Genomic DNA, 18,598 nt, shown 5'->3' with positions numbered 1-18,598 from the left:
TAACATGTAATATAAAACCTTAAGGCATATAAATGAAAATCATGTGTATCAAATACATCAAATAACTCAGATGTCATCAAGATAACATTCATATGAGTATTACAATCTTAACTTTCGAGAATAGAATGATAAAAGTATACAACCGTTAGAAGTTTTATATAAGTCATTAACGCATAAGTTCATAAGACAAGTAGAGGATGATTGAACTTTCTTTGATGCTGTAGATGTGCTAAGAGTAGTTGCAAGTGAAACTTTGGCTGAAATCTACAAAAAATTTGGTAAAAATTGAGAGTTCCAGCGAGATATGGCGAGATATAGCGAGATATGGCGAGATATGGTGAGATCTCGAGCGAGATATCCCATCTCGTAGATCTCGCCCTTGATCTCGTCTCGATTTATGAAAAAACCGAGATATCTCGCGAGATCTCCCACCATGGGGGCAAAAAATGTTCGGTTAATTAGGTGTCACTAGGGGGTGTCGTGTCACCCCCAACGACATGTCGATTTTTCGCTATGTATCGCCGACACGAGGAACCATGCTCATTATATACTTATTTATCCAGAAGAACCAAATATTTTATTTTGTATTTTTTGTTGTTGGAAAAAGAGCAAAATCTCATGAGCCTCGGCATATAAAATAGTAATTATTCCTTTTCTACCCCGAAAAAAAAAAAAAAAAAAAAAAAAAAAACTCCTTGCACAAACCTACAAGTTTCGGAATTTTAATTCCTTTGTCAAATTGCCGAATTTGTTCTAATATTTTTTTCGGTAAACATTTCCGAGTTCAAATGTTACTAGTTGTTGTTGTTTTTTTTTTTTTTTAATTTCCTCCATTAGCAGCTATTAAGCAAGCGGTAAAAACAAAAAACCTCGTTTCCTTTCTTGTTCCAAGGGTTTAGTGCGGGTCTTCTGGATTTTGAAGCACTTAACACTGTTCAGGTCTCAGGAATCAAGCGCACGAGAGAGAGAGAGAGGGATGGAGCATCCGCAAGATGGTGAAGTATTAGACGAGAAGCCATCGGAAATTGAAACGGCGATAAGGAACGCTATGCGCTCACGCGTAGGTCATTTCAAGGCTCAAGCCGAGTGAGTAGTGCCCATGGTCTATTATCTTCAATTTGTTTATATTTTGCTTTCACAATTTCAAAGATCTCGCTAGGTGATTTTTTCATGTTGGTTGATGCCCTTTTTAGAATTTCAATTAATTTTGGTTGTACTTTTCTTCTGGATATAGACTGAGCGTTGTAGCATTAGAATTCAGGGTTTATGTGTAGATTAAGAATCCTGAGGGTGGTTGAGTACACCAGGTACTTGAGTAATCGAATTCAAGAGCCTTTAGCAGTGAAGAGAAGACAATCCATTTGAGCTGACTGTTGATTGGCTTTCACCTGGGCTGTAGATTTTGTTTAGTTCAGTTATTAGAGTTTTGCGTTGTCTATAAGAAAAATTAATGATTATTGTGGTGGTATTTTATCTAAATTCGGAGTGGGTTTGTAATATGTTGATTGTTACTCATCATGGTTTGCGGGTTTTAGGGAAGTTATTTTAGCTTAAGCAATGGAAATCAAGTGAGTCAGGTGGATGAACGTCGGTAGCTAATGAATGTGAGTTAGGAAAGTGAAGGACATATGTTAGTACTGGAATCAGACTTGTGATGGAACAAACAAGTGGGTGGGTTCGTCCCGCAGAGAGAATGACAGTAAATCCGCATGCTGGAATGAAGCTGAAAAGCTACAGTGCACACTTATTGTCTTCGCGCCCCCAATCCCACTGCCAAACCCAAAAAAGGAAACGAAAAGAGGAAGATCAAACGGATAACATTGTTGAGAAAACTAGGGGCTAAAAACTCAAAGATAATTAGACTTACTGCCCTGTGAAACTTATGCCTGAAGGACACAACGGGAGCTTTATTTCTACTTGAAACTTGCCAAATACAGAGCAAACAAAATCTTCCCAGTATGGGAATCTTACAAGAAAAATAAAAACCTAGCAAACATACTCCCAATAAGGAAAGAACAGAAAAAGGAAAGTGAATCAACTAAGACTACTCAGATTACAAGATCTCCACCAATGGATTCTTCCTTTCAATGGTATGGTTAGCCTAATAGAGTGAATATTGAGGGATTAATTAAAAACTGGTCCTAACTAGGTATTTGGTTTGATTTCAGTTCAAATCCTGATGTCTAGCAAAATCTAATTGGTTAATAATCAGCGTAGTCGGTTCTGGTTCTAATGTTGCTCCTCCTACCCAGTTAACTGGTTTGTTCTTGAATTGACAACCATCACTTGATTCAGATATGAATGAAGCTGATGATCTTGCTTCCTTTGTTTTCTGTTTACAACAGTTCATTGACTTTAGAGGGTGTGCGGAGGTTACTCGAAAAAGACCTGAAGTTGGACAAATTTGCATTGGATGTCCATAAAAGACTCATCAAACAATGTTTGGAAGAGGTACTTTTTCATTTGAAAACTATTGTGACTTGAAGGGTGAACAGTTGTGGAATTAGTATGCCTGTAGAGGAATTGTCTTCTATAGAAACTTTACTTCTTATGCATGGCGTATTTTAACATTGAGCATTCTGTTTTCTTTCTCTTCCCACCTTCCCCCGCAATGGTTTGTTGCATAACTGGATTTCGTGAATTATTATAGCAAGCATTTATGAACTGTAGGTACTTCCTTGAGGCAAAACTTTGTGTAACTAGTTTATTTACTATATGATTCTGGTTCTTGTTCAATGTTCTTTTGCCATTTTAAAAGACGATGAAGTTGCACATTACCGTTTGGTCTTGAAATAGATATTATAATGTAGAAAAAAGAAAAGAAAAAAAGAAATGAAAACCACAAAACACTTGTACCTAACCAAAGGCATTACAATGGCATGGATATGTTCCTCTTCCTCACAATAAATAGTGGTTGGTTATCCCAAGATGATTATTCTTGAAGCTTACAAATTCCCGGCTGTGTTTTAGTTTGCTTGTAGTAAGCTTTTAGTGACATATTGACATGTTTTGAAGCAGAAACTGGCCTCAACACTCCCCTACTGCGGGTGCATTTTCCTCTTTCTCTCTAAATCTCTTACTGTAAAAGCTAATCAGTTAAGTGACTTGTAGGCATGGTTTAAGATCTCAATCTCAAGGTCCATCTCACCAACTCAAAAAAAGAAGGTTGGCTCAAGATCTCGGGAGTTGGTGGAACCCCCCCCCCCCCCCAAAAAAAAAAAAAAAGAAGAAGAAGAAGAAGAAGAAAAGAATAATAATAAATAAATAAAAATGAGGGAGGGGTATTGAAACTTCTTGTCCAACCTGCTCCAGCCCTTCTGAACATGTTGGGAACCTCATATTTATGAAAAAAAACTAGTGTAAATGTGAGTTCCATTTCTTAACCTTGTGGGAAACTGTTATACTAAAGTGAACCCTTAGAATGGCCTATTGTACACATTGTATGCTTATACATTAATGATCAAAGTTAAAAATTCAAGCAAGTCTAATTGATGTGAACAAGTTTGACCCCCCTAGAATTGGGTTCCAAAACCTAGGCCCAATTGGTGCACCAAAGGGCTGGCCGAATCTTTGTAGGGGTATTTTGGTCATTTTTACATCGTTCGGGTGTCTTAGGCTTGGGTCCCATTGAGTCTAGTGGGTTGTTTGGACCTTATATTTATTTTATTTTATTGTTTATTATTTTGCAAGTTATTTGAGAGTCCTTGTATTGGTGAAATTCCCATTTAGGTTTGGATCCCAAAACTTGAGTCCACTTTAATCTCCCAATTGTTAGGATTCCGTATTTACTCTTAGAATTTGGATTGGAGTCCTCTAGAGTTAGTTATTGAGTTTTGGGGGGGGGGGGTCAAAATAATTAGTCAAAGTTAGATAGTCCTAATTGGAATCTATTTTAAATTTAGATTACTTTAGATTACTTTTGGATAATTAGGTGTTATCTTTGAAGATGGTTTTTTTTTTTTGTGTGTATGTTGGTTATTGAGTTGTAAAGGGGATCCTAGTTTATAATGGATTCCCTAGTTCAGTCAAGTTAGGTTTCTTGTTAGATTTCAAATCTTTTTCCTCCACTTTGTAAGGCTATAAATAGCCCACCCTACGTCATTGTAAGACAAGTTGAATTTGATGAATAAAATTATGAATTTGGAGGCAAGTAATCCCGTGGTCTTCTTGGGAGGCAAGACGGTTTGAGTGATCTTCTTCAAGTTCAGCCATTCTTCTTCAATTTCAGCAATCAAGCTTCAAGTCCAGCAGCAGTCCAACCCTAACAGCAGCCTACCTTCAAACTCCAAGTAAGTATAAAACAACCCCCAACCCCTTCCCAACCCTTAGCCACCCTCCCGAACCCTAAAACAATAACCTTAATACCCTTATCACCACCCCTTTTCTTGTTTTTCTTGAAATTTTCTGCAATTTTTGGACTTTTTCCTAGACCTAAAATTCAAGGTAGATCTACAGCAATTTAACTGTTAGATCTGTCTGAAACTTGAGGACCATCATCCCTCTAACCCTAGTAACCTTCCATCCCAGTTCAGCCCAATTGGGCCAACCCAACCCCTAGTCTAACCCTAACCATAGTTCCATTGAAACTCTCATAACTCCCAAACCCCTCTACCAAACCCTAAACCTTTTTAAGATTAGCATCCCCACCCCTTTTCCTACAGTCGATCCCAGTCCCAATAAAATCTAAGAATCCCAAACCCTAAAGGACTCTTCAAATACATCTAATCCATTTAGGACTGACCTAAACTTATAAGACTTGACCTGAAATTATAAAACATCTGACAACAGCACCCTGCCAAACCCAATTGAAACCCCACAGCGGCATTCTTTGAGCCTTAACTTATATATTCAGCTCTGGAATTCCATAACAGAAGCAGCTGAGCCTTGGTATCACCCCTCCCAAGCCCTAAACCCCTTTATACCTAAATCTAAACCCATTCCCAGATCTGAAACTGAATTACAGCAAGGAATTAGCCTCATCTGCACGGTATTTTGAGTAAAAGCAGCTGTTATCCACTAGGTTTCAACAACAGAAAGGGTTTAAACCCTAATTTGGTGCTGGTTCTTATTGAGAGGATCCTGGAATAACCCAGATTTTGGGTTTCATCTATAATTGTACATGTTAAATGTTCATAGCTGCAATTACAAAGTTCAAATGATCATACAATCATCAAAGTTCAACTTCAGAGTTGAGACTTGAGACCCTGTGTGCTAAGCACATCATTTTGTCTTGCGCATCTTGTCGTCTCACTAGATGGAAAAAGAGAGAGATCTTGTGAAATATCAGTGACATCTTGAGAGTTTTCCTACCACTCAGTAGTATATTAGAGTACAAGTGAAGCTGGTGAATGACATTGTTTTACTGTGTGTTCTTAAGTTTGGAGAAATGAGAGTAGAAGGGGAAAATGGATGGCATTTTTTTCTCCATGTTCTTCTATTTGGCTACTCATGGCTGGTATTGAATTCGCTATTGCTGCTGGTGGTTCTGAACGGTTTGGTCTGCTAGGGGCTTGCCCAACTGATTTTGTGATGCAGTTGCCTTAACCTCGCTGGACCCACGTGACCCACTTTGAAATTTCAAACCAATGATCGGTCTTAAACTGGTTTTTGATTCAGCAATGATCGATAGTTCCAGTTATTATTATTATTATTATTTTTGCATTCTTTTAATTTTATTTTATTTGATTGGGTAGATTATCTAGGGTTTTTCTTCTTCTTTTCCCCCTAAATCTACCTTTTTTCTTCTTCTTTTTCCCCTGGTTTATGTTTAGTTTCCTCCTTGAATTGTTTCCACTTTTGTTATGCTACTATTTCTTTGTGCAAGTCTTCTATTTGTGTATTGTAATTTTAACCTGTCTTCTTTCTATTCTGCAACTCCAATTCTTCTGAGGATGCATCTACCCATGCTATGATGAAATTTATTTTGGGCATGTGCTTGTTCAAATTCGAGTATGTGCAACTGTGCGATAATTTAGCACAGATACTTACTCCTTCCCATAAAGGCAGTGCTCCTTCCCCTTTTCTGTCTGTCTCAATTATTTCATTCATTTTAAGAACTAGGTAATAAATCCTTGGAGGGTTTACTGAAAATTTTTATGTAATGGAAGGACATTTTTGCAACAGGGAGGCTTTTGATGCTTTAACAACCTTTCTTGAGTTCTTCTCAAAAGAACAATCATTGTGGGGGAGGGCATGTAAATATTGGCCGCCACTTTAGTGCTTATTGTTGGATACCATTTGGGTCACGTTAATGTCGTTCAGAAAGCTATTGTTTCTCTTTTCAATTTTTTGGGCTTCATTGTTTTCTCCATTTCGATCATTTTGCCTATTTTGGTACGGTGCTACTTAATTTTATGTTAATGGAATTCATTGCTTCCTGGTAAATGTCTTCTTCTCATTATGAAGATAACTAGTAACTTTTATTATTTTAATGTTCTTGAATGCATACAGTGCTTTAATAGTCCGGATGATGAGAATTCCAAGGCGTCGGAGGAGAATGTGGAAGAAGTTGTTCATAATGATGAAAAAGGTACAGCAAAATCACTTGAAGATCTTCGACCTAAGAAAGAGGCTGAATTCAACTCTAGCATGGAGAAGGAAGGATCTCCAGTTTATGGCCTCCTGGGGGACGAAGAAAAGCAACACAAGGACACTCAGAATTCTGAATTGGAAAAAGTTCCAAGTGAAGACATAATAAAGAAGGCTATTAAAAAAAGAGCTGCTTATTTCAGAGCAAATTCTGAGTATGCTTCTTCATATCTTTTATTGGAATATGAGTTTATCATTCTTGCTACAATATTTCTTCTTTTTTTACTGCAACACTTGTCACTTTTTCAGGGATGTTACTTTACTAGTAGCTCGTAGACTGTTGGAAGAAGACCTTGGATTTGAAAAATATGCTCTTGATCCCTTTAAAAAATTCATTAGTGTTCAATTAGATGAGGTATGTGTATTTTGTTTGTATGCTTTAAAAAATCCATTAGGCTGCGTTTGTTTGCTGGAATAAAGGTGGGGTGGGAAAATTCTTGAAAAAAGTGTAGATTTCTTACTTTTCCCTTAAATCCCAAAATGGTAGATTGTTTGGTTGCTTGGGGTGGGAAAGTGAGAGACAAGTTTCTTTGAATCAAGGAAACTTGTCTGGTGATGTGGCAGCCCAACTTTCCCACCACAAGCCATTTTAAAACCTCACATATTTGGTGGGACTTTGTGGGAAAGTTGGGAAAAGTAAAAAGTGGGACCCACCACTATCACTTTTCCACAAAACCCTTTCCTTCTCCCTCACCCCACTACACATGGGACCCACATGTTTTTTTTCCCACCCCACCTTTGCAAACAAACACAGCCTTAGTGTTCAATTAGATGAGGTATTGTGTATTTTGTTTGTATGTCCTGCATCCTGGTAGAAGCACTGCAATTTGCTGTCTCATGTCTCAGGTACTTCATGGTTCTGAAGTTGCTCAATCCTCGAACGGAGTTAAGAAAAACTCCCAAAACAAAGAATCTCTAAGTAAGGTGTCTAAAAAGGGTGGCACAGCTCGAAGTTCTGATTCTTCTGATGAAGAGGTTGATGATGATGATGACATAAAGCTAAAAAAGAAAGCAACTCCTATAGGAAAGTCAAGGAATTCTGAAGAGGTAAAGAGCCGGAAAAGACCTGCACCAGAAACTAAATCATCTGGCAACAAAAGGAAAAAGCCCGTTGAGCCTACATCAGAGGAAAGTAGTGATGAAAAGGATGGAAACCTCTCAGACAACAGTCAATCGCAGTCCTCTGCTGATGAGCCGGTCAAGGTCATATTGTATTGTTGAGTTGAAGAACAATCCTTCAAAATATTGGTCTAATGAAAGAGTAATTAACATCAATTCTTATTGTTGGATGCAGAAAAAGAAGGAAGTTTCAACTCAGACATATGGGAAACAGGTAGAGCATTTAAAATCAATAATCAAAGCGTGTGGTATGAGGTATTTCATTCTTCTAGCTGACTTCTATGATATCATCCATCACTCCTGTCATTCTGTAATGCTAATGTTATGAAATTTTTCTTCAATTTGCAGTGTTACCCCAGCAGTGTATAAGAAAGTCAAACAGGCTCCTGAGAATAAACGTGAATCCTGCCTAATAAAGGAATTGGAGGATATCCTTAAGAAAGAAGGGTTATCCACAAATCCATCAGAAAAAGGTCAGCACTGTCAAAGAGACATCCGTATATTCTGGTTGAACCTTTTCATAGTCTAGAGGAGATGCTTGTCCAGGTTATACTGAAACCACCACTCTTGCTGTGATATTGTTGGATTATACGTACACACCCCCAACCTTCCCCTGTTTTTTATATTTCTTTGATTTAAAATCTTGGGCAGTTGGTTTCTTTGTTGCTCACCTGGGAAAGCGCTTCCTGAGCAGCCCAGCCTATAAGTAGCAATGTGGAAGTTGGTGAGGGAGAAAAGCTTTTTTTCTAATTTTTGTTACTTTTACCCTTTTACCACTATTTAAGTAGCAGTATTATACATGTTCATTAACAGTGCCTGCATAAACAAAAATTGGAAGTTTATTTATGAATTTATGTTTGACTTTACTTAGTTTAATGAGACATAGGGGTCATAAATCATCCCACACGATCTATTTATGTTTATTTAAATAGTAATAATAAATTTAAATTGTACTAAAGAGAGCCATGAAAATTCAAAATCTATGACCTATTTCACTTACCACATTCCATTTGGCTATTCTGATGAGTAAAAGTCAGCCACAAAGATTCTGGTCTACATTTACTGATCCATGCCAGCATTACTTGCATGACACTTCATTTTTGTTTCAGAAATCAAGGCAGTTAAGAAGAAAAAAGAAAGAGAAAAAGAACTTGAAGGTATTGACATGAGCAACATTGTCTCAAGCTCCCGCAGAAGGTCAAACACATCTTATATAGCTCCTCCGAGGCCCAAAATTCCAGTTAAAAGTGATAGCAAGGATGACAAGAAAGATGATCATGGGGATAGCACTGATGAGGATGAAGATGATGATGACGAAGATGACAGTAGCAGTGAAGGAACAAGTGAAGGACTTGATGAAGGTTAGTAACTCTGAACTTGTTGGTATTTCTTTATACTTTGTGCTTCAGTTATAGGATCTTGACATGCTTCGGAAAAGCAAGAAAGCCAGATGCAAAAACCAGACAATTGGATGGAACCAAGGGTAGACAATATGTTTAATTTTGAGTGTCTAATGGGTTATATGGGCCATGAGCTTAGTTTTTCTGGGTTTTCTGTGGGTTTGTTAGTGTTGATTCTTTTCATCACCATACCTCATCGATATTGGTTTCCAGCTTTGGGTAACTAAATCGCCATTAACTACTGATCTAATAGCTCTGTTGTGTTTTTTTACATGATGAGTGACATGTATGTTGGAAGAACCTTGCAATGAGGATCTGCACAAGGGTGTTTTTGGGAAATTTTTTTGGGGGGGGGGGGGGGGAGTTATGGATCCAACAAGCCATCTTAACTTTTTGAAATATTTTCAATTTATATTGTGTGTGGTGTGTGAATGAAAGCTTATCCTTGTAGGTTGACATAGACGCCTTACTTGGATCTCCCCATCCTTTCCCCTATAAATGTTTGGGGTCATGTTGGTGTTCGGTGTTTGTGCCTACATGTTTTGCATGCTGATGTGAAAATTTTTGGGGTGAACAAATAATTCATTAGCAAAACCTTTAAAGAGGGTGGATGGAGGAATACATGGGAAAAGAAGGGGTGCGGTGGCTTTACATAGCCCCCAGCCCTAGGAAGAAGGGTCAGGAGACTGAAAAAGGGAAACATGTGAAGAATCTTAAGGGATTGCAATATGCATGTTCCTTAGAGAATCTATAAGCGAACCAACCGGTATCATGTAAAATCTAGAGCTAACACAAGAAAATGGCTTTCCAAATCATATCAAAAGGACGAGAGTTGGAGTTCAATCTTTAAAAATTCCTCTCCATCCAAATATGAGGGAGAACAACACTAAAAACAAGCTTACCTGCAGTGTCATAGATAGAGCTGCTAGAGAAAGGTCATATCCAATCCAAAGCCACTCCCTATAGAAGGGTATGGATCTGCTGCTGTGGGGCCAACGGGTTTCCAGTGCCTTTTCCAAATAGAAACAGTGAAAGGGCAAGGAAAAAAAGAGGTGATCGATGTGTTAATGACAGTCTCAATAAAGGATATGAGGATGATTGAACAGGTGCTGGCGGTGACAAAGAAGGATTGAGTAGGAGGCAGAGTTTGGGGTTCTCCAGACTATGAACCTATATGGAGAGATATGTGACTTCTAAACCAAACAAGGTTTGCCAAGCAATCCCCCTGGGTGTCTGATTGTTGATTGTGGGCATGTAGTCTAACAAAGTCGTGTGCCAAGTGGGAGCTATAGCCATTTGGGGAGGGGAACTATGACAACGTGTCTGTACGGGCGTGGGGGTTGGGAAGCCCAAGACCTTGAAGAGGCTAAGGGGGTGAGATTGTTATTGTGTTTTTCAGACCTAGGAATGCCTATGATAAGAGTCCCGAGAGATTTAATTTGGCGAGTATTAGAAAAGAGGAATGTTTCAAGTAAATATATGGACATAGTTAAGGATATGAGCCATGGTTCAGTGACAATGTAAGAACTGGTGGTGAGTTTCCGAATACAATTTTTCACATCATGGATCAGCTCTAAGCCCTTATTTATTTGCACTTATCATGGATGGTTTAACTAGAGACATTCAAGATGAGGTTCCTTGTGTGTTTTTTGCTAATGATATTGATTTAGTAGATGAGATAGAAGTAGGGATTAATGCTGAGTTCAGATATGGAGGTCAACTTTGGAGTCAAAAGGTTTTAAACTAAGTAGAATGAGGACGGGGTATCTAGTATGTAACTTTGGGCATGTAGAAAATGAGGTAGCAAAACTTGATGAGAAGGAGATTCCGCAAAGTGATTATTTTGGGTACCTTGGCTCAATCATAAATGAAGAAGGCGATATAGAGGATAATCTTTTCCAGAGAGTTAAAATACAATGGATAAAGTGGAGAGGTGTGTCTGGGGGTTTTGTATGATCGACACATTCCTTAAAGGAAAATCTATAGGACCATTCTATGACCAGTTAATGTTGTATGGTGTAGAGTGTTAGTTTATTAACAAACATCATATAAATAAACCTAGTTTGTCAAAAATGAAGATGTTGAGATGGATGAGTGGTAAAACTAGGAAGGATAAAGTAAGAAGTGATTATCTTAGAGCTGGTTTAGGAGTAGCTCTCAGTGAATGATAGGCTATGGTAAAGTCGCTTGAGGTGGCATGACCATGTTCAATGGAGGCCTTTAATGCCCCTACATGGAGTAGTGATTTAATCTAGATTGAAGGAACTAATGGAACTAGGGGCACACCTAAGATAATCATAGGAGAAGTTGTGAGAAAAGATACACAGGTTAGGCCTTGTCTTGTACCTAGTATGTCTATGAATGGATTTTGATTGGAAGGCAAGGTTCCATGTAGTCGATCTCATTCAGTTGGTAAGGGTTGTGATGATGGGTAGGCCTCCTTGAGGGATACCAAAAGATTACAGATCATATGGACACCAAAGACTGGACTCATAAGGGGTGCTAATGCTCAAGCAATTGGAGGTGCATGCACCATCAGTGATCTGAATAAATGGTTGCTCTATGGACTATGTGGAGGAGGATATTGTGCTAGACCCATGTGTGACACTTATTATGCTAAGCGTCTTAGCTCATAACTTCACAAGTTTATGTGGTCTTAGGAATACAAATAGCAGATTTCTGTCAGGGTTGCTCGTATTCGATGGAGATGGGTCAAGTAGTTTGTTGATCCCTGCTGTCTGCTGCCAAGTCTCTTGACTTGGGCTCTTAGGAGATCCAAGAAGACATGTTACCCTTTTACTTGACATGTTTCCCTACTCTATGACTATCTTTTGTATATTTTGTTTTATGGTTGTGAAGTGTCTGCTTTTTAGCATACACACACGCCGGTCAGTAATTGCATGCTTTTTGATTCATCTTACAATACCTTTCTGAACATTTATCATGTCTGTTCTCCATGTTAAAAATGTTCCTAATGCTCTATTCAATTGACTGTTGCTCGCTTGCTACCTTTTCTTTTAGATGTTGAGGAGGAGAGTGACTGACTCCGGATCAACCACGTTCAAGTTTCTAAACCAACAGCTGGATAATCAGAGATTCTAGGTTCTGTTTCTCTCAAGAATATTCTCTGTTTTCTTAGCCCCTGCGTTATCTTTTTTGGGGCCAGGCGGTTCTTTTAGGCTGCAGTAGCTGCTAAATTTGCAAATTACTATGAATATAATGTAAGATGCATAATTTATATTCGACTTGAACTTGTACATTGGTGGTGGTGGTGAAATTTTCTGATGATGAATGAAAATTGGTAGTTATTTGGTTCACGGTGCATATGGTATTCGTTGCAGTTATTCTTGTCATTATGGGTTTTTTGGGGCCAAAAAATTATGGTTTCATTTGGTGGCAAGGGAAATCAGAAGAAAGGGAAATGAAATTACCAAACCAGAAAAGGGAACCTCGCTGATCTCAAATGATTAGATCAGCTATCCATAAAGAAATCATTCTGGTTTTGGTACTACGAGCTTAATTTACTTTGCATCAATCAATTTGGTAAGTAGAATAAAAATTATACATAAGAAGTATCATGAGTAAATATGATAAGAGATGAATTTTGTGCTTAGAGATCGTACTTCCATTTTTAATTTCAACCAGACGGAAAATTAGGGAGGGAATAAAGACGAAGATATTATAATGGTTGTCAAGATTGTTTGATTAGCGAAAGGCTCATAAAATGATGTCTCAAATGGTTTGGTCATGCCTCCAATAACGATGAGTGACTTCATCTTGGCTGAAGGAGTTCAAAACAGTTATGTGCAAGCGTAAAATGATCACAGGTGACGTTTGAAGAGTGGCAAGCATAGGTAAGTGGGAAATACGAGAAATCCTTCCAATGTACGGATATGCAATGAACATTTTCCTAGCTGATCACAGTTGGCTCCTTCGATTTGAAAGTTAATGAACTGATGAGGACTTATCGTCTTGTGAGAATTAGTTGTAAAACCTATAAAAAGAATTCTTGGAAGAATAATCATCTTCTGATTCTTCAATCATGACTGTTGTGCTCAGCCCAATACCATTACTAGGGCTTGAAATTGCTTCAGTCATGCATTAAATGTGCATGACAATCAAACGAAATTTTCGTCAAGATCCAAAATTTCAAACGAAATTTTCGTCAGGATCCAAAATTTCGGTCGAGCTTGAACAATTGAATCTCAATGGTCGAGGTTCAAATCTCAATCCAATGGACTAAAATGTGTCACATGACGATCCTGCACTTGTAGTGCGCTGGATTGAAGCAAGGTCCATTTGGGGCTGGGTTAAAAATTGACAAACGCACATTCGATACAGGGGACAAGGAGTGGTGTGGGGGTGGGGGTGGGGGTCGGGGTGGTTTGGCCATGACTCATGACATGACAATTTCAAACAGGGTGCCACAACATAGAGAAGACAGTAAGTGATTTTTCAAATCAGAAATCTTCTAATTGAAAAATGAAGTAAAACTTTAGTGACCATGTTTAAAATATATCTGAATCTGTTTCACAGTTACATGTTGTCAAATCTTGTAAATATGGTCAAGAAATAGACTGAACCAAAACATATATTATCGCAATGAGCAGGAAGACTTTGAAGCTTTTGAGCTTTGGCTTTCTTTAAGCTCCTGAAAAATGAATAATCACCTAACAAGCATGTAATGTTGCCATAGCACCTCAAGCTTGAAGAATAGTATACTTCAAACCCACAAAGAAAAAAAAGTCTTTTTTTGAACTTCTTCATGATTTCGATCACTTCCCTCTGGAAGCTTTTGCCTAAAATACTTCAAAATCACAAAGAAACTGAATCGTCTTTTTTTGAACTTATTCATGATTTTGATCACTTCCCTCTGAAATCTTTTGCCTAACTGTTTCCGCAAGCTCCATGACATGCTTGTCTTTACATCCTACACGAATAAAATTCTAGGGATAAGAATCAGAACCCTATTGATAAATTGAGATCATAAGAGAATCTTACCCAACTCAAGAAGAGCCTTTTCAAGCTGGAAAACATAGTCCCTGTTGGGGCCTGAAGGGCCTTTTGCGTGGACAATCTGGCTGCATGGGAGAAAATGAAACAAGGAAAAAGAGGTATCAGGGTCAATCAAGAGGATCCTTCAAAAGATTAATAACAGTAAAGAGAAAAGTGAAGAATCACAAAGCGAGGAAGAAGCATACTTGGCCATCTCTTCCATTGATGCAGGGCCCAGGTAATTCTTATTCAGTTTTTTGTCTGGTGATGCTATGTATCTAAAATAAAGAAGTTTAGAGAATCTGATTTTTCAGACAAGATGCTTAAAATGATATTAAGGTTCAGGGACTTTTCTTCCACTTACACCAGTACTCCAGAGACTGCTGGTGCTGAAGTGTCTGGTTCCTGGACATTTCCATACATGGTAAATATGAACAAAATGAACTCATGATAACTCCAAAATCTAAAGAAAATTAGAAAACTTACAGTGAAAATGTCAACGGAAGCCTTCATGTCATATTGCTTCTCCCTTACTTCAAGATACTGTATTGTATATCACCATATAAGGGCCATTGCCAATAGAAGAAACAGTAGGCACAGGAAAACAGAACTAGACTTTTTTTTTTTTGTTTGGGTGGAAAAGATAGATATAAAACTGGTACAAGTGATTATGTGATGGTGTTATGAAGATGGAAAGGTGCTAGCTAATTTTCACGTTTTGAGGTCAGAACATGCGCGATGGCAATATTGCTCCACTGTGACCTAGTGCTTGAAGGTTCGAGTCATGAAATAGCCTGTGTGACAATCCCTGTGACACCACTGTGGTAGAGCCTCATGCACTGGATATGCCCTTTGCTGGGATTCCACAGTTCTGAATTTGATGCTACTTCCTTGATTCAGTTTCTTTGTACCAGCCAAAGCTGTTGCTATGTGGCTTTTCTCATTCAATGTTCTGGATTTCATGTTTTCAACTCAGAATTTTTTTTTTCTTTCTTGGTTGCAGGGTTCCTTTTTTTCCTTGGGGGGTTTGCGAGGGTCCCGCATGTGGGCACCTCCATCCTTAGGGCCAAATTAGCTATATCAGAAATGCAACTGAACTTAGAATTCCACGCGCATATGAAGTTCACCTTTTTCATTGGGGTGACTATGAGTTCACCTTTTTCTTTTTGTATGTTAACCAATCCAAGTCATGACAGTTGTTGAGTTTAGAAGCCATGAATATGAATTTTAAGTCATTTTTTATAACATGTCCAATTTCCAAGATTAAAGACTGGATTTGTCATCAAAAGCAAATAGCTTTCTTTCCCATCAGGGAATCTTCAATATGTAGGTCTTTTGGCAGACTATATTTGGAAGGAGAGTATTGTTTGAAATAAGCAAGCATTGACAAAAATGTGAATGCTTAAAAGACAGGCATAATGTGTATCAGCTAGAGTGAAAGAAAAATTCATACAGTCAGTGCAATCTGCTCATCCTCCTCCCCTGAAACCTTGTATGCAACTCCCCACTGTTAACACAACAACAAAAGAAAAATTAGAAGAGAAAAAAAAACAACACGATTCATCTGTCTATTGAATCGAATGTTAAATAATTCAAACTCATTGAGAGTATTGAACATAAAGATAAGAAGCAAGCACAACCATAAAAGCGGGACTAAGTCAGAGGCAGCAACTATAACTGGATCTGGATCTGGATCTGTATTTAAGGCAAAGGGAACTGTGTAGTGTGTACTATGATAAAAACAAAAAAATATGTTACCAAAAATGGGGGGGGGGGGGGGAGAGAGGAAATGGACTTTCAATTTTATAACTTGAATGGAGTTTGTCCAACAAAAAGAAAAAAAATCTAAGTCAATTGGTCATTTGGCACCCATGGAGGGCACAAGACCACTGTATGGATGGATTCTTTAAACAGGTTGAACAAAAAAAAAAAAAAAAAATCCATATATGATGGGTTTTATAACTAGAATTTGTTTCCAAAAAAATGTTGTTTCTGTTGGTACTTTGGTACCCTAAGGTAACCATGAAAGAGCAGGTTTTGCAGCCACCATGTCCTAAGGGAATTCTACCAGATGCAGAGGAAAGTAAGAAAAACATGATTGAGGTGAGCACTCATTTTGATGGGTGAGCTAGGCTGAACCACACAATCACTAGAAACCTGAATTGCAGTGGAAGTATGACCATGGCAGAGACTAATATGATTAGATCTTGCACAGTCCAACCATAATGGGGGTTCAACTGACATATACTAGAGTTCCTAATGAGGTGAGTTTGTGGTTTAATGTTATATCAAGAAAGGGTTAGACTAGGATACACAAACATATGTTAGGTCCTATTGGGGTAAGTTTGTGGTTAAAATATCATAGCACTACAATGGCTAGATTAGGAGACACAAATATAGAAAAGAAATACAAACTATGGAAAACAGCAAATATCAAGGAGACCTTGTATAACATTCAATCCACCAGTGTGATGATACTTAAGTTTGATCTGATGGACTAGAGCAGGAAGGGAACAACATGGTCAAAACTCTGCCCAATCAGATGCTTAGATACTCTAGAAGAAGAGTCTAAGCTTCAGACTCACATGCTGTCAAATAACTCTAATGCAGATCTGAAACAACAGTAAAAAATAGTAATTGACAGAAAGTCACTCTAAGAAAGAGAACAAATGATTAGACACGGACACACAAAAGTTCTGAAAAGAAGCTACAATTGTAAGAGAGAGCCAATGGGATACCAGCTGAACAGTAACGAAAGAAAGAGGAAAGGGAGGGGGATATGATCATGATCATAGACTTCAGCATCACTGGCATGTTGAGAAGGCTTTAACACTAGTCCAAACCAGGATTTCGACACTTTGGTTGTAAAATTATTCACCACAGTACACACTTTCAAAATATCTGTGCACTTTCTTCTTTAGTTATAACCGGTGAGCATTACAACTAAATAGGAAAGTCTCCTATGTCATAAGAAACCCTCTATTACAACACAACAAAGAAAAATGTAATATTTACTTAAAATATAAAGCCCTAAACAATTAAGAAAAAACAAGAGCCTAGGAACTCTCCACAAAATAAAACGACACAAGCATAATACAAGGTTTCGTTGAAATTTCATAAACAATTTTGGTTTTGTCAAACATCTGAAACTGAATCATGATAAATATTGCAAGACAATAGTCCAGGTTCCAAACAAGAACAAATAAGTAAAATACTTGCTAACTAGAAAATGGAACTACTAAATTTGAAACAAATAACTACTAAAACAAAATAAAAACTTGTTATTTTAGACTCCCAAAAATATTCCAGTAGCAAAAAAAATCTTATAACAGACTTCTCCAACAAAGTTGCTCAATGAGAAGCCCACACAACTTCTTGTGGAAAGTGCCAAAAAGTTGCCCAAGCACAATGCAGACCAAGTTAGGATTACAACTACGAAGCACGAAATGTCCAGGATATCGTGCAGCAGATGAACGAGCAACTAGTATTTACACTTAATACCTCAACTCATTCGATATTTAGGATAATTTGTGATAAATTTGCCTCTTACTTTTGCTATGCTGGTCGAATTTAAATTAAACGATTGCGCTTATTTGACTCGACCATAAGATCTTCACATAAAAGATTTACTCCATCATTAAATACAAAAAAAGAATGAGCACATTTCAGATGAATTCGATGCTATACAATATAGCTGCGAATTCCACCGATTTGATTTAGCATTTAAGATTGTCTAATATCGTAAGAGAAAGATACAGGTTTTAGAGGGAAATGAAAAATTGGATTGTTGAGTTTGAAGGGCACTCACACAGACTTCTTCATCGCAAGGTTCCAATGTCACCGTTCTCCCTGGATACTCTGGTGTCCCTCTGTGGTCCGTGCTACCTGTACAGGTCCAAAGAGAAGACTTCAGTGCAAGAAGAGTTTCTATGATTACATTAGAAGGGGAAGAGAGAGAGAGAGAGAGAGAGAGAGAAACCTTGATAGAAAACACGACGATAACCTTTGATGAAACCAACGACACGATCGTCGTACTTGAAGCCTGCTTTCCAAATTAGAGAGCCATATCCAAATACCCACAGAACCATTTCCAGTGATCGTTCTTTGCCTTCGAGTTGAGAACGGGTTTTGGATTTCTCTCCAGTTCAGACGAAACCAATCATTGAGCAGAGGCAGCACCAATCGAGCTCAGGCGGGACAAAGCATTGATACCATTAGCTTCTTTTTCGCAAGGATCGTATATGATTGTGTCCTTGAAGTATTGGAAGGAAAAATAAAAATAATAATAATAAAAAATCTTCATAATGTATACGTTTCGGTTTGGGTGTCGGAAACAATAATAAAAATGCATGGTTTTGTTGGCAGAAGGCTAAAAGCCATTAGAATTCAGATCTTAGGTCACTAAATTTCCTTCTCGAGACCTTTGGGCAACCCCTTTCTGCATCACCTTAGGGCTGCAACAGGCCAGGCTAGGCTTTTGCAATATCAAGTCTAAT

At 38.0% G+C, this 18,598-nt stretch overlaps 2 protein-coding genes across 2 annotated transcripts; one reads left to right on the top strand and one right to left on the bottom strand.

Annotated features, from left to right (window-relative positions):
* The first annotated feature begins 851 nt into the window (after positions 1-851).
* LOC149021111 (uncharacterized) lies at positions 852-12,455 on the top strand. Its single transcript, XM_089149366.1, has 9 exons — positions 852-1,086; positions 2,346-2,451; positions 6,451-6,743; positions 6,838-6,943; positions 7,435-7,791; positions 7,883-7,962; positions 8,056-8,180; positions 8,817-9,068; positions 12,129-12,455. Exons 1-9 carry the CDS (start codon positions 977-979, stop codon positions 12,149-12,151), a joined length of 1,452 nt encoding a protein of 483 aa, XP_089005492.1. The 5' UTR covers positions 852-976; the 3' UTR covers positions 12,152-12,455.
* A 1,014-nt stretch (positions 12,456-13,469) lies between these two features.
* LOC149021110 (ChaC-like family protein) lies at positions 13,470-18,370 on the bottom strand. The gene is made up of 8 exons (XM_089149365.1): positions 18,082-18,370; positions 17,911-17,987; positions 15,556-15,609; positions 14,589-14,645; positions 14,467-14,507; positions 14,309-14,380; positions 14,109-14,188; positions 13,470-14,037 (listed from the first exon to the last, which is right to left on the bottom strand). Exons 1-8 carry the CDS (start codon positions 18,188-18,190, stop codon positions 13,955-13,957), a joined length of 573 nt encoding a protein of 190 aa, XP_089005491.1. The 5' UTR covers positions 18,191-18,370; the 3' UTR covers positions 13,470-13,954.
* Between the last annotated feature and the right edge of the window lie 228 nt (positions 18,371-18,598).

This window comes from Hakea prostrata, chromosome 3 (assembly GCF_041222555.1).
Source record: "Hakea prostrata isolate BN-2017 chromosome 3, UWA_Hpros_2, whole genome shotgun sequence".
Taxonomy (NCBI): Eukaryota; Viridiplantae; Streptophyta; class Magnoliopsida; order Proteales; family Proteaceae; genus Hakea; species Hakea prostrata.
The sequence above is the reverse complement of the archived record's forward strand: the minus strand, read 5'-3'. Positions and strand labels throughout refer to the sequence as shown.

Excerpts from the sequence above, each read along its gene's own strand:
- LOC149021110 (XM_089149365.1), bottom strand. The coding sequence starts at position 18,190 with ATGGTTCTGTGGGTATTTGGATATGGCTCTCTAATTTGGAAAGCAGGC. Across the intron at positions 15,610-17,910 it reads CTTGCGATGAAGAAGTCTGT|TGGGGAGTTGCATACAAGGT; the intron begins GTGAGTGCCCTT and ends TTGTGTTAACAG. Across the intron at positions 14,189-14,308 it reads TCAATGGAAGAGATGGCCAA|CCAGATTGTCCACGCAAAAG; the intron begins GTATGCTTCTTC and ends TCTCCCATGCAG.
- LOC149021111 (XM_089149366.1), top strand. The coding sequence starts at position 977 with ATGGAGCATCCGCAAGATGGTGAAGTATTAGACGAGAAGCCATCGGAA. Across the intron at positions 6,944-7,434 it reads TTAGTGTTCAATTAGATGAG|GTACTTCATGGTTCTGAAGT; the intron begins GTATGTGTATTT and ends CTCATGTCTCAG. Across the intron at positions 7,963-8,055 it reads ATCAAAGCGTGTGGTATGAG|TGTTACCCCAGCAGTGTATA; the intron begins GTATTTCATTCT and ends TTCAATTTGCAG.